Source organism: Nelumbo nucifera, chromosome 4 (assembly GCF_055504915.1).
Source record: "Nelumbo nucifera cultivar China Antique chromosome 4, China Antique-T2T, whole genome shotgun sequence".
Classification (NCBI taxonomy): domain Eukaryota; kingdom Viridiplantae; phylum Streptophyta; class Magnoliopsida; order Proteales; family Nelumbonaceae; genus Nelumbo; species Nelumbo nucifera.
Window position 1 is genome coordinate 7022775 of NC_142652.1, and position 14697 is coordinate 7037471.

Below are 14697 nucleotides of genomic sequence, written 5' to 3' on the forward strand. Positions count from 1 at the left end.
TTATATAAGCACCTAAAACAATTGGAAATTTGAGTTTAAAAAATGTCTTTATTTTTAAAATAAATACTTATTTCGGAATTATTTAACAAATACCAATAAATGCTTAATGATATAATCTCTCCTTAAATAAATATTTATTTTAAATAAGCACTTATTTTTAAACACTCCTAAACATAAACTCAGTTATGTAGGACCATATTCACACTGTTTTTACGGTCACTTGCATTTGTGAATTGCAAATATCTCCCTATAAATAAAAACCTATAATCAGGGAGATATTCCTCATACATAATTGCAAGTGGCTGTGATTCTGTGAAGAGGGTGTGAGGCACGGTTTTGGGAGGACTGAATCCAACCTTGGCTTCATCAACACTTTGGAACCGCTGTTGATTCAGATGGTCAGACCGTTTGGCCCAGAAACCATCCAAGCAACCGGTTCTATTTTATCCCAAATCTAGTATTTGGTCAAAAATCGTTGAAAAGTCAACAAACTGTTGACCCAAGCAATTAAACCGTCAACCCGTTCAACAGTTTTGACTGCTTTTTATTTTTTTAATTTTTCTGTCAGAACGAGCCATCCATTCAAACCGGATGATCGAACTATCGACCCATAAACCAGTGGCCAGAACGGTTCGTTTCTGGGTCGTTTTTTAAAACGTTGGGTTTCATCGCTTCACACTCGAATCTTTTATCTTTTGATGAAAACAAAGCTCTCCTCCTTTTTCGGTTTTGCTTTTCACCATTAAGAACCTGGTACTTGGTACTAATGGGTATCACGTGCAGAACACGTGGAAAGAGGAAACCAGGGTTTTAAATTTAAAAATTAAATCATTTTAATGGGTCACAATTGGTATTATGACTCGGTTGATCTCTACATTGGAAAATGGAAAGAGGTAAAGGACAGTTTTGTTATTTTGTTTTTTCAAAAGAAAATAAAATTACAAAATTAACCTTATACTTATTTTGGCTGGATTTACTTTTCTCTTTCTTTCGTCCGTCTGATTAGCTTACATTCTATTACTATTTACTATTACTAACGTTATAAAAATCCATAATCAGAGCATGCTTATGCTTTTTAAAGACCTATTCTTGTAATTTCGTTATCTTTTCGAATTCAAATTAGCCAGCCCCAGCTATATTTTATTATTTTATATCGAAGAAGAGAGAGATGATCAGATGATGTCTACTGTCTCCATTTGTCGTCTCTGTCTCCCTCGATTTTGAATGCGTAAAGCAAAACTAGCAAAAGATAGACGTTAACTTCATCGCATTCGCATTCGCATTCGCATTCGCATGGATGGAATGGTGGGACCTATACGGCTATACCAACCAAGCATGAATGAAACCAAATATTGGAGATGGAGAGCTTTTCAGTTTTCAATCCTACCAGGTGTGCTCTCAAATTTCAGTGATATTAACACCAATGACCAATGAACGCCCCCACAAGAGCCAAGAGGGTTTTTCTTTTCTTTTTTTGCACTTCTCACCATTCTCTCTCTCTCTTCCCGAAGTCGTCCGAATATCCTTCCACTTCCTGGTCTACCCTGGCAACAACATGGACCCATAACTTGCGATTCAAATTAAAGTGAGTGTTCTTTAGGGTCATTACTTTCCAAGGAAGAGCAGAGAAGAAGAAGAAGAAGAAGAAGAAGAAGAAGAGAAGGAGAAGAGTTTACACAAAGATTCTGAATTCCATTCTGCTAAACCATGGGGGAATCAGCTTGTCTCATGCAATCCTTCTCTCACGCGACTAACACCTCTTCCAATGAAGCCAAACAGGTAACAGCCAGGGGCTAAGAGACCCATTTCATTTCTTTTTGCATTTTCAAGTTTTTGTTAATGGGTTCCTCGTGGGTTATCGTTATAACAAACCACCTTCTTCAAAGACCCATTTCTCTTTGGTTTAACTTTCACGGTTCTGTTGAGTGGTTTCTTGATTTACTGAAGTTTTTGATTTTTCATTGATGAGTATGCTTTGCATTTGTGCTCCGTGCGTCATCTCATGTTTAGTCTCTGCATTTTTTATTATCTCTTTAACTTGAAAGCTTAAATAAATAGTACCAGCGTCTCTTGCTTCTTTACTTTTCCCACAAAACACCATGATCGTCGGGACTTTGTTCGGTACATGTATTTTTTTCGAGGTTGATCTTATTTGCAGCTGGCAATGCATGCTTTTCCGTGAACCAGTGAAATGTTCTATGTTTACAGGGGAACCCCATATATGCGCTTGGAGAATCAATCTCGTTCGGAAGGTTCATGTCAGAGTCCTTGGATTGGGAGAAATGGTCATCGTTCTCTCACAACCGGTACTTAGAAGAGGTGGAGAAATACTCTAAGCCTGGTTCCGTAGCTCAGAAGAGGGCGTATTTTGAAGCCCGTTATAAGAGAATCGCTGCCAAGAAGGAAACCGCATTGCTTGAGCAGGCAAATGCTACAGCTAACAACATTCCCCAACCAGATACTGAGGATGGAAATCAACAAATTGCGGCTCTGGATACAGAACTGGCAAGATCTAATAGCCATATGGCCCATGATGAGCCACAGGAAGTTGACGGTCCCAATAGTGACAAAGATTCCACCATTGATCCAAATGGATGCAATTCTATTGTTGAAAGAGGTGAGCTGGAAACTTCTAACGAGGAACTAGTAGATAAAGTAATAGAAGACCAGGCTGTTGAGGAGAATCAGATGGTTGTCAGTTCAACAAATAAACTTGGAGATGCTGTCAACCACAATGAAATCACTGAGGTAGAGACTAGTAAAACCATTCAAGTGGACAAGTCACCTGTAGAGGTAGTAGTGTTTATTCGCTTTCCTTTCGTGATTATTTTTCTTAACACTATGATCTAGATTTTGTTGCAACAACTCATTTCTCTTAGATGTTCCAGGAGATTTCCACCGTTAGTCAGCAGACATTATCTTCAGAAACCAAGAAGAAACCCAGTTTTTCTTCCTCAAAATCATCATTTATCAGTAAAGCATCTAAGGTTCCATCTCCCCCTTTGAAATATATAACTCCTGTGCATTCAAGAAAGGAGATTAGCACCACTCCAAACAGTAAGAACTCTGCAAGAGACTTGGTAGATAAGAAGCGATCAACTCCAAAATCACTTCATATGTCAATCAATTTGGCCCCATCTCCTGCCGGTGAAATTAAAAAGTCTTCTCCAGTTCCCCAAATGATAGGAAATTCAAGATTGACAGGAAATTCATCAAAAACAGCTAAACACCGCTCAGTTCCTCTAAGTACTCCAACTAGGGTGCTTATTCCAAACTCACTTTCAATGCATTTATATATATTTTGTAGTCAAAAGTTGTCATGCACACTAATAGCTTCTTTTCAAACCACAGGCTTCTACAAATGGGCTACCAAAAGTTTCTTCAACAACCTCTGAATTAGAAAATAAAAGGTATTACATTTCACACAATTCTGTAAGTATGCCTCCAAAAGATAGTTTCTCAAGTTGTGCCAATGCCAATTGCAATACATGATTAACGGATTAAGAAATTTATTACTTTAATGTTAATCTTGATTGTTTATATTTACAGGAGTAAAAGAGCAATAGATCATATTGTCTCTACAGCCAGAAAAGCTAACGCACTTACAGAATCCCTCCCTGTTGGGTAAGTTCTTCTATCACACTATCACATTGTTCTTGTTTGTCTAAGCCAGAGTAATATAACTCCAGAAATGACCTGCGTATCTGCATGGGACTACGTTAATCCCAAAAAAAATGAAAACCCCATTTGCTTTACCTCCATAGAAAGTTAATGCCTTGACATAATGATGTTGCAGGATAAATTTTCAAGTAAAAAATATTATTTTACATGCTAGGAAACATGAATAATTTATTGCAGATAAGAATGTTTAGTTTGCATTTTAGCGTGCACACGAACACACGCACTCAACCCCCTCCTCTTGCTTTGCTTCCCTTCATGTGGCAGGATGGGATGCACGGAAGAGGTTTTCTAAATGAAACCATGTCCAATTAGATGATGATAACCATCTGTTATAGAGCTTCTCTGGGATTTTGTCATATTATTGTGCATATTCTAATACATCGCAAAAAATCAGATTTGTGAGTGTCCAACTAGGTGGATGTGGCCTAAGAGGATGCCTAGGTTGGTCCCACTACCCCCCCCCCCCCCCCCCCCCAAAAAAAAAAAAGAAAAAAAGAAAAAAAGAAAAAAAAGACAAATGAAAGGAAGAAAAAAAAACACAAAAAAGAAAAGTAGAAAAAAATGACTTATTACTATGATTATATTGCATTTCCTTAATAACATTTCTGATTACTCTGGCAACTATTTGCTTGGCAGCCATTCAAAATCTTTGAGGGCCTCTGGGAACATAAGACGGCCCTCAATTGTATCTTCTCCTTTTACCTTAAGGAGTGATGAAAGAGCTGCAAAAAGGAAGGAGGCAAGGCCTAATTCATTAGCTCTTTTTAATTGATTATTGCATTAAATGTAATAAAATTGTTTTAGATACATTTGTTTAATTTTGCTTTCTTACTTCCTGATAATTTGGTTTCTCAGAAGTTGGAGGAGAGATTCAATGCCAATGAGGCACAAAAGGTGCAGCTTCAAACAAGATCCAAGTGTTTTTTCCCCTCTGCTTGGCAAGACTTAATATTAGCTTTGATAATGGTTGGCTTGGGGCTGCCTACACTTTGTTGCTTGACATTTGCCTGGATACCTTTACTTATCTAGAGTTCTGGTGATGGATGTGATTCATACCCAATACGACACCAGATACTACCTTTGAACTTCTAGATATACTCTTAGCATTAACACTTTTAAAATATGTAATATGATGTGTTTTTAACAAAACATACTAATCTTTACACATTATAAGACAAATTTTCAGAAATGATACTTGGGCTGTAAAAACTAAATATAGATGCATGACCATGACATAATTATTCATTTCTGTGATTTTGGGAAATGGAGAGTCATATCCCCATTTCCTGTATCAGTGTCTATGCCAAAATATGGTGTCTGGGTATCATAGCTGGAATTAGGGCTGCAAGTCGGGCCGGGTAGGTTGGGTTGAGGCCAACCCTAGCCCAACCCTATGTTCTAAACCCCCAACCCTAACCCAACCCGACCAACCCAACCCTAACCCTAACTAAATTCCTTCAACCCTAACCCAACCCAACCTTCTTTCCATCCCTTAAAACTTCATAGAATTTCTCGATTTTAGATCTTAACTCAACTTTCATTACATATATATGTTAACCCTATGTTTCATTAGTATTTGTTTGTTGACGTTTTTTTTTTTTTGTTCTTTTGGTACAAAATTCAGAAAAACAAGTGTTAGAAATGACTATAGTTTATTATGAGTTATGACTTATGATAGATCTTTTATGAGCGGCAAACAACAGAGAGAGAAGATGAAGATAAAATTTTCAAAAAACATAAAATAATGTTATTAAGGTTTTAGTCTTTCTGATTAGGATTGAGTGAAGTGATTATCTAAAAAGAAATACATGACATATAACATATATTTATATATTATGTGGTGGGGGCTATACAAATATCATGCATCTAAACAAATCAATGTATGTTATATATTACATATAACATATATTTATATATGACATGTACTATAGAGTCGGGTTTGAGTTGGGTCGGGTTGCCTAAGGCAACCCTAACCCAACTCGAAGTAAAGTCGGGTTCATGAATTTCAACCCTAACCCGAGCATCAACCCGACCCGACCCAACCTTTTCGGGTTGGGTTTGGGCCAACCTAGCCCAAGTTGCAGCCTTAGCTGGAATAAATGAAATGCAGCTTTCTGGTAACTTGGTTGAGTCACTGAGCCTTCCTACATGTTTTAAAAGTGCCTTGCTGATCTGAGTTTTCCGAAGTTTCTTTATGGTTTGGTAACTTGGTCGAATCATATATGATTATCTAGATCTATCTTTCTTTCTTTCTTCTTTAACGTATCAATGTCATTCATACCTGCAACCTAATTCAGAGAAACTAATTTCGTTCTTTTTTTACAGGAAAAAGCTGAAACAGAACTTAGAAAGCTGCACCAGAGCCTCAGCTTCAAGGCCAAACCAATGCCAGATTTTCGTCGGGAGACAGAACTACCAAAGTGTCAGATAAAGAAGGTATCTCTGTCTATCTTACAACATACTACCTGGCCTTGTTAATTAATAATCATCTTGCCTTTTAAGTATGTCTACAACTATAGTAGATACTTTGAGAAAGGATTTCAGTTGAGTGTTTTTGTTGCCATTTGGAAGAGAGTTATCAGGTTTGACAAAGTTCATTCTCTAAGTCTAAGTTGTGCATCTTAGTTCTTACTCTGTCAAGTAAATGTGCTTTGCCATGCTTGCTCCGTGTTGATATCTGTGTACATGTGTAGTTTTTTACTTCATCTTTGGGTGTCCATAGATGTCTTCTCCTTGAAAGCTTTAAGTTGATCCTCAATGAAAATATTACATCTTACGGCAATCTTAATTTTTAGACCTGCTTACATGCTAATCCAAAAATTGTCATTTTGTTACTATCAACTATGCATTCCAGATTCCGTTGACACGCCCTCGATCACCAAAGCTTGGAAGGAAGCCAAACTCTGATGCAGTCCAGGAGATGAGTTCTATCCCTCCTCGAAGGCCTCCAGTCAAGAATGATAACACCAATTACTTTAAGGGAAAGAGCACCCGATCCCTAGCTCGTTCTGTTAGTTCACTACCTAAGAAGAATACCCATGAGAATGCTTCTCCAAATATCCAGCATTGACTAGTAAGAGGAAGTTTTGATGCATTGATTGATTTGGGACAAGAAGAGCATTATTGATTTGTGGTGAGCAGAAAAGCACCATAGAAGAGATCCATAAAAAAGGAGCACAATTGAAGAGCGTTAATCTCTAATGGTAACATTTGTTAAGCTACTGTTTAGGAGATTTAAGTTCAATACAGTAGCTGCCAGAGTGGATTATTATCATGGTGGAGGTTACCAATGGAAATTCAAAATCTATATTAGTTGCTTTCTCCATCAATTTGAAGTGAGTTTTGTCTTGGCTCTTCCTTTCTATTTGTTTCTTAATGGAATGTATTATATTAGAATTTTTTTTTGGGTCAAGACTCATGGTGTTCTTGAGATGAACTAAAAGAAAGCTCAGAGATATCATGTATTTGGCTTGTTACCTATAAATAATTCCAATCTCAAAATGTCTTTGAGTGCTTTACAAGTACATATAGAAGAAATGGGTCAGCATCAAAATGTGAATACCTTTTTTTTTCTTGAAATCAGATAAAAGGTTCATTATTTTAATAGTTTGTACTTTGTAGACATAATAATATTGCTTAATTTGGGAAGCAACTCCACCGAGCCCAGACCAAAAATGGGTATAAAGCATAGGATATGTTCGTCATCAGGAATTATATATTAAGAGAGCCTTCCACAACCTTGTGATGTTAGAACTTAGAACTAACATGGGAAACCTGAACCCTTTATTGGCAAAAAGGCAAATGCTCCTCATGGAGTTTGTAAATAGACAGTATTTATGTTTTGCTCATTTGAGATTTAAAGGCTCCATGAATGATGAGGCCATTCACTAGCATTGCTCCTGTAAAAAACTAAAATTCAACAGAATCTACAGCGGGCCTATGTTGGTTATACTCTGTGTGTGTGGGCGCACATTTGCGTCAGTGTGTGCATGAAAATAAGCACATCATCAAAACAAAAATTGCTTTCATCTTTCAAAACTTGCAGTTGAAGCAGCACATCTGATATAATTATCTGTTGTTTACCATAGGTAAAGATTATACTGCTTCCATCTATTGTACAAATTTTGGCATCCCTGTCCAAATGCAGTCAATAATAATTGCCTTGGCACATCCTATTACATCCAGTACAAGCACTTTGCTTGAAGACGGACTAACCTGGAAGAAGATCTCTGTGACTTTTATCTTTAAGGATAAACTCCACTACAGTGGAGTCATGCTATGAACAGGCTTCGGTCTATTAAGGGGTACTCCATTGAGTCACAAGGATAATCATAATTAAACCTCAATCCATCAATCAAGTGATTTGAGGGCTCAGTAATTGGAACTGGATGTTCAAAGGTCAAAAACTCCGTGTTGTTGAAGCCAACGTTCTCAGTGTAACCATATCCTTGAAGTGAATGGATTTCCAAGTCTTCGTGGGGAGATATCAAAATTGATCCACCTTCTGGAATTATATTTGGTTGGGGAGAATCCCAGTTATTTATGTAAATCTGATCAAAGCTATGATTTTTCATAGGTGGTGACCCATTACTGGTGGACATGTAGCCAAAGGCTCGGGCATTTGCTACATCTGTATCACCTCCAACAGAAAACGAGTCAATTCTCTGTCTCTTTCGAGATATATCTCCAGCATGGTTGCTTCCGTATTCAGTACACAAGGGCTCAATTTCAGTAGTGATGGCTTTACTGTTTTCTGTAACAGAAGTTCTGGGATTAATAGATAGAGCTGGTTGTAGGCCATTAGCTTGGATTTGATCCCGTGGACCACCCGATGGTGGCAGAGGTGCATAGCTATCCTCCAGAACCCGATACGGGTCCTGTTCTTGTTTTGGTTGTGCAAACTGCATCACTGGAATCTCTCCATTCCAACAGTTTGGTGATTGAATGTTATACTTGACATCTGGCCCCAGTGACCCAAAAGAATGAGTTGGGCCTATTCCAGAACCATTACTAGACTTCTGAAGAATAGAAGCATCAGCAGCCAAAGCTTTCTTAGGTTCTGTGACTGGTAAGAAAGAAATGACACCTTTCAAGTCACTTTCATAGATTTCTGAGCCCACATCTTGGACAAGAATTTTATTGCCGCAATATCCAAAACTGCTGTTGCCTGCACTGTTTTGGCGCATTATAATCGAGTTCTGAATGCCAAAGCTTCCAGTAGGATCTTTTGAAGTGAAATCTGACTGTTTTGTCCCACAAAAAGAACTTTTTGGTTGGTTTTGTTTTTGCAACCTACTCAAGTATAGACGGTATTTCTGCACAACAAATATGTTTTTCAAAGTCAGATTTCCCCTTATATGCAAGAATCTAGGATATTAGGCGTGCAAATTTCCCACTACTTGTTCCCAATTTTTCCTAGATAAAGCTATGATATTTGTGTCTGATGAGAATAATAAAGAAAATAAATATATTATGCCAGATTCAAAAATAAAACGAATATGCTCAACCTCTGATAGTTATACTATATCACTATGATGCCATTATTAATTATTGGGGTCCGATTATGATATGGAAAAGATATGATATCTGAAAATCCTCTGATCAGTCAATTGGAATCATAAACGTGGTAGCCAATAAGGTGTTATTTATCAAAATTCATGGGTGGGTTTTGATTGGTCAAAACTCTTCCCATACCATAGATTTTCCCTAATTATTGACACTATCACTCAAAAGAAAACATTATTGATTGCCACGAGGTTTCTGAAACCAAAATAGCATACAGTCTACATAAAGATATCATGTGGAGTGTTGACTAGTGTTTGTTATCCAGTCTTGCAATTGCAATTTTCTTATGATGAACCATCTACGTGGTTGACACTTATAGGTTTGGACGAATCAAGGTTCAAAGTATCGATACGTATCGGGCCGTATCGTCTGATACGTATCATAACGGGGACTTCCCAATATGCCCCTACAGGGAGGTGTTTTGGGTTCTCGACCGGTTCAGAGGGTGGACCTTAAACCGGCCCCTCTGAACCAGATTAGAAAAAAAAACTAAAAAAAATAAAAAAGCTATTGATACTGCCCGATATGCCACTACCGACGTATCAATATTTTGAACCTTGGAACAAATGGAAGAATACTACCATGCTGGAATGATTTTCTTTTTAATTTTTATTTTGTTGTGTTCTTTGTTTCCATTACATCTATCTTTTAACTTAGCGTGGGCTCCATGCCCTCTTGTCAGCATGTAGCTTGTAAGCAAATTATAAGCACTTCTCTGAAAAACAGTTCGTAGATTAAGCCAAAGTATCATCAGTTATTAACTATTGCTTCCTAGGTTAGGTTTTTACATAATGACCTCATGCTTGGTAGGATATAACAATCTTTAGGCAAAGGTTTTTTTTCTTCTTTTTTGAAGGACAAAGCTAAGCATCATTCGACAGAAAACCTGGGTTACATATCAGAGTCAATGATAGATTGCAAGAAAGAAGAAGGAATTATAGTCCACATGAAGGAGTGAGAGAGGGAAAGGCCATGTCCTGACCAACTGATGAGCCTCCTTGTTTCCATCATGAAGGATATGGAAAACTGAGGCTGAAGAGAATTCTTTAGACAAAGTTCAAATGATTGATATATCACCTGACAAATTTGCTTATGAGCAAATGAGAACCCCTTCCCATGAATCCTAACTAAAATCAGTTAGTGATATTTCTACAATATATCTCTTGTGTATAGTTCATAATAATATATTTCGTGGTCATACAGAATAAAATAGAGGTATACTTAGGATTTAGCATGGAATATCCTTGTTGAAATCATTGAAAGGTTAATTTTTATTGGAAGCATGTGCTTCTCACTCTTACATTTACCATATCAGGCTAAATGAAGGCATAGTCGATGGAAACATAGGGAGCTTATTTATAGACAGTAAATTTCAATCTTGAAGCTAAAAGGAAAATTCATAACTTCTGCAGAAAAGGATAAGCAATTATAAGCTATATTATTAGATAGGGAACACAAAAATACGAGACAGCAAGTTCTTCTAGTATGCTCAGAAATTTTAATAGCAAGGATGGAACAGAATCTAAAAGACCAAATGGAGAATCAGAAGAATTTCTACTATTTCAAAAAAAAAAAACAATGGTTAAGATTATTGAAACCACAAGATTGCTTGGCAGCTATATTAACAGACTGCTCATAATTTAAGCATGGCTCAGGACACCTTAAATGCCATTCCTGGGAGAAGATTTATTGAGAAATATATACCTGTAGGTGGCTAGCAACATTTTCTCTGGTCAACCAAGGAACCTTCATCAAGTCTAGTATTTTCTTGGGTCCAACTTCTGCCAAAAGAAACTATACATCATATATCTGCATAGGCATTGTAGGATGACTGCTGGAGTAATAAACATATCAGAAGCAAAATATCATTAGTTCTGAAATGAAATTGACCAAACCGCTCCATATCATTCATTTCTATTAAATTATAATTTTGAAAGAAAGCCTTGATAGAACTTACTATCAAATCCTATCTGATCTACGGCATCAACAAATTTCTGATGAAGATCCACAGACCAAACTACTCTAGCCTTCTTCACAGCAGAAGGATCATTGAATTCTTGGTCCTCATGCTCTTTATTTTCCGTATCTTTCCTTTTCTTTGGTGAAGTCAAATCGCCTCCACTTAGTAACTGTCCATCTTCAAATTCTTCTGATCCACCTCTTATTAATTGAACATCATCATGGTTTTCAATTTCTCTCACCTCATGAATTTTCTTTCTAAAAACATGTTGCCATATATTTCGAAGTTCTTTCATGCGTACAGGCTTAAGTAGATAATCACATGCTCCATGTTGAACCCCTTTCATCACCCTGCTTGTTTCCCCATCAACGGACATCACTGTACAGATTCATAGAATATGTATAGTCACAAATTAAGGCTTAATTTGATAAGATAATATAGTCAAAAGAAAAGAAAAGAAAGCACCCTGCAAGAAAGAGAACTGACTGATAACAGGTAGATCCATCTCGAGTCCAACATGTTCAAGAAGCTTGAAACCATCCATATCAGGCATATTAACATCATTAATTACAATGTCAAATCTATCTTTTCTTTCACGAAGCATGTCTAGTGCATCTCTTGCTAAACCACATGTGGTCACTGCAGCAGGCAAAAGCAACAAATATTGCAAAAATGTCATAGAAGCACATTGTTGTGATGATGGTGAGGAAGGGAGCACAACATGCAAGTATTTTGAAAAAAAAAAGAAAAATAAAAAGGTATCCTACTAATAAATTGGATATATTTCTCTAAGAAATATTCATGTCCTGAGGGAAAAAAAGCAAATCCACCCTACTTGGATCGAGGACACAATTGCCATCATATTTTCCAGGATATTTATCATTCCACATCAAAATTAAATTGCGACAGTTGCAACTTCTCAGAATTCATTTTTAAAAATACATTTCCCATTCTTATTCCATTCCTGAATGGTTGAGAATTTTTATAACAGTTACCCTAGATTCTTCCCATGACTTAGAAGTAACTGGTGTTTTTTCACTTTTTTTTTTTTTTATTTAATGCCTCCAAAACGAAACTCTTAAACTGGACTCTCCCAAATCCTTGTAGCACTCATCCTCGAAATGTTCATCCAATTAACTTATGCGAAAGTACCCTTTAAAGTGTCCCTCTGTGATGCCACCATGATGCTTGCAAAAGAATGAATAATGACTTTAGCTAAGAGTTGTGGTCAGGTTTCAACTATGCTTTTCCATTCACTAGTTTAACAAGCAATTTTACTAGAATTTCTTTTGTTAAAGTGAAAAGGACAAGGGAACTTAGATACATGTATGAAAGTACAGAGGGAATTGATCACTTATTGATCTTTCCTTAGTTATGCTCATCTGTTCAGCAAGAACATTATAAGAGTTGGCAGTCATTTAGATCCTAGGCATCAACCTCACAATTACACTTTGCCTACTTCTTTGTGTTACAACATGAGACTCAAGTATTTGTAGGCTTGTAACTTTGCACTCCCAACAAATTTACTGTTTTCTGAACAGGGAATTAGCAAATGAATGCTTGAGAACTGGAACAATCACATTTACATCATTCACAACTTAAATGACAAAAATCTTGCACCTGGTAATTAACAAGCCTCTCAAATTCAGACCACCATAGAAGCTATAGGCAAACTTAGCTCAAACCAGAAACTGCTCCCTAGTCAGAAATCCTGGTTAATATGAATGGTGTCAACAAGGGGAAGGAAACTCACTAGAGATGGCTTGAAATTCCACCTTTTCCTAAAATTTGACAGGCTCTAGTCAGGTAAATCATTCCTAGTTTCCTACTTAGAGTAGTAATACAAAATTATGTAATACTAAGGTTCCACCATGGGAAATTTACAGCTCACAAGTTCTGCTAGTTCTTTTATGTCCTATGCTATATGATGCTACATCTTGCTCGTGTAATAATTAAGTGAAATATCTTAGGTTTTTTCAAGAATCTCTGAAATAGAACGAAAATTTATCTGATTACATTGACAATTAACAAAACAACTGCACAAAGACAAGAAAGAACAATTTCATATCCTTGGAGCGAATTAAGCATGATTTACCCCGACTAATATGCTCCTTACCACAACCATAAAATTCTTTTAATATCCTTTCTTGGAACTAATTTAAGCATACTTTCCGTTTCTTGTTATCCTCCACAAAGTTTTCTAGATGTCAAAATGATTACCATCTTACACACAAATAAACAAACATGAATGCTGCCTAAACGTTTAATCCTGTAACAGTTCATTCATTTCAAGTTGCATCTCTGTTCAATAAAAGACATCGCGTTCTAGAGGAGACAAGTTACAGAACTTGAAATCCTAAGCCATGAATGCTTTTAGAAGTTTTACTCTAACAGGCAGCAACATCAGATAACCCCACCTTGGAAATAATCTTCAGCAACAAAAGGTCACATAATTTGCTCGTACCGTGTTCCCAGATCTAGTGTACAAAAGAACCTAACTATGGAATAGAAATAAAAGACATCACTCAGAAATAGAAGACAAGTTACACAACTTTTGGTCGGCAACATACAACATACAAAAAACAGGGACTGATACTTCTTGTGTAAATTACCTTCGTAAGAACACTTTTTAAGCATCTTTTCGAGAATTTTGAGCCAAGTTGGATCATCATCGACGACGAGAACACGAAGCCCGGCTGGAAAGGCATCACCTCGAGGAGAAGCAAAACCATTTTCCATCGGAGGAAGCGGTGATAGACCGATCAGTCTATCGATCCCAAAGCTCGGTACTTTCTCACAGTCACAGAGAAAGGAAGGGGGTAGAAAAAAGGGGATTATATTTTCGCTAGCAGTGTCTGATATAGGGACAAGAGAGAGAGAGAGAGAGAGAGAGAGAGAGGAGTTGTGTTCAAAAAATGAGCATTTGTGTATTAGTTTGCAGTCTGGAAGAGTGGGAAAGTTCTAACTTTTAAGTGGAATAACGAATATTGGCGCCGGCTGGTTAACGGTCCCTGAGGCTCCATTTTGCTTATTTTTAACTTTCTTCCTGAAATATTTTAATATTCTCAAGTGCTTAGCTAACTTTGGAAGTGGAGAGAAGAATCTTAAAAAAATATGGATGAAAGCAAGTTTGAATGCAGAGATCATCACAATTATTATCACATACCCCCCCCCCCCCCTCCCCAACACACACACACACATTTTAATATTTGTCAAAATGATGGAGAAGTGCCCTCTTGCCTTTTTGGTCCAATCCTCCTTTTAACATGATTAAACATATTTCTACCTTGAATTGATTATACTCAAAACTATGTTAAGATTTGGTGTTGTTGTACTGTAAATATCGTGCAAAATTGTTCATAATATGGATATATATGCTCTGAAGGCAAGTGGTTTTTTTCTTAGGCAGTTCATGACATTTTTAGCATTAGATAATGATCAAATCTCTAATGGGAGGTTTAATCAAAGGGCTTTAATCCAAACTGTTAAGT

At 36.9% G+C, this 14697-nt stretch overlaps 2 protein-coding genes across 8 annotated transcripts; one reads left to right on the forward strand and one right to left on the reverse strand.

Moving 5' to 3' along the window:
- Positions 1-1307: 1307 nt before the first annotated feature.
- On the forward strand, positions 1308-7209 carry LOC104591605 (protein WVD2-like 7). Of its 5 annotated transcripts, none has more exons than XM_088904373.1 (9): positions 1308-1779; positions 2209-2796; positions 2880-3260; positions 3352-3410; positions 3550-3624; positions 4318-4420; positions 4537-4575; positions 6007-6117; positions 6536-7209. In XM_088904373.1, exons 1-9 carry the CDS (start codon positions 1708-1710, stop codon positions 6749-6751), a joined length of 1644 nt encoding a protein of 547 aa, XP_088760499.1. In that variant the 5' UTR covers positions 1308-1707; the 3' UTR covers positions 6752-7209. The 5 variants fall into 5 exon arrangements, with proteins under 5 accessions (XP_088760499.1, XP_088760500.1, XP_010248811.1 ...); XM_088904374.1 differs by having other exon boundaries at positions 2889-3260; XM_010250509.3 differs by having other exon boundaries at positions 2209-2793.
- A 545-nt stretch (positions 7210-7754) lies between these two features.
- On the reverse strand, positions 7755-14365 carry LOC104591604 (two-component response regulator ORR26-like). 3 transcript variants are annotated; one of them, XM_010250506.3, is made up of 5 exons: positions 13819-14363; positions 11693-11845; positions 11204-11584; positions 10951-11027; positions 7755-8996 (listed from the first exon to the last, which is right to left on the reverse strand). In XM_010250506.3, exons 1-5 carry the CDS (start codon positions 13943-13945, stop codon positions 7953-7955), a joined length of 1782 nt encoding a protein of 593 aa, XP_010248808.1. In that variant the 5' UTR covers positions 13946-14363; the 3' UTR covers positions 7755-7952. The 3 variants fall into 3 exon arrangements, with proteins under 3 accessions (XP_010248808.1, XP_088760498.1, XP_010248810.1); XM_088904372.1 differs by lacking the exon at positions 13819-14363 and adding an exon at positions 13624-13711; XM_010250508.3 differs by lacking the exon at positions 11693-11845 and having other exon boundaries at positions 13819-14365.
- Between the last annotated feature and the right edge of the window lie 332 nt (positions 14366-14697).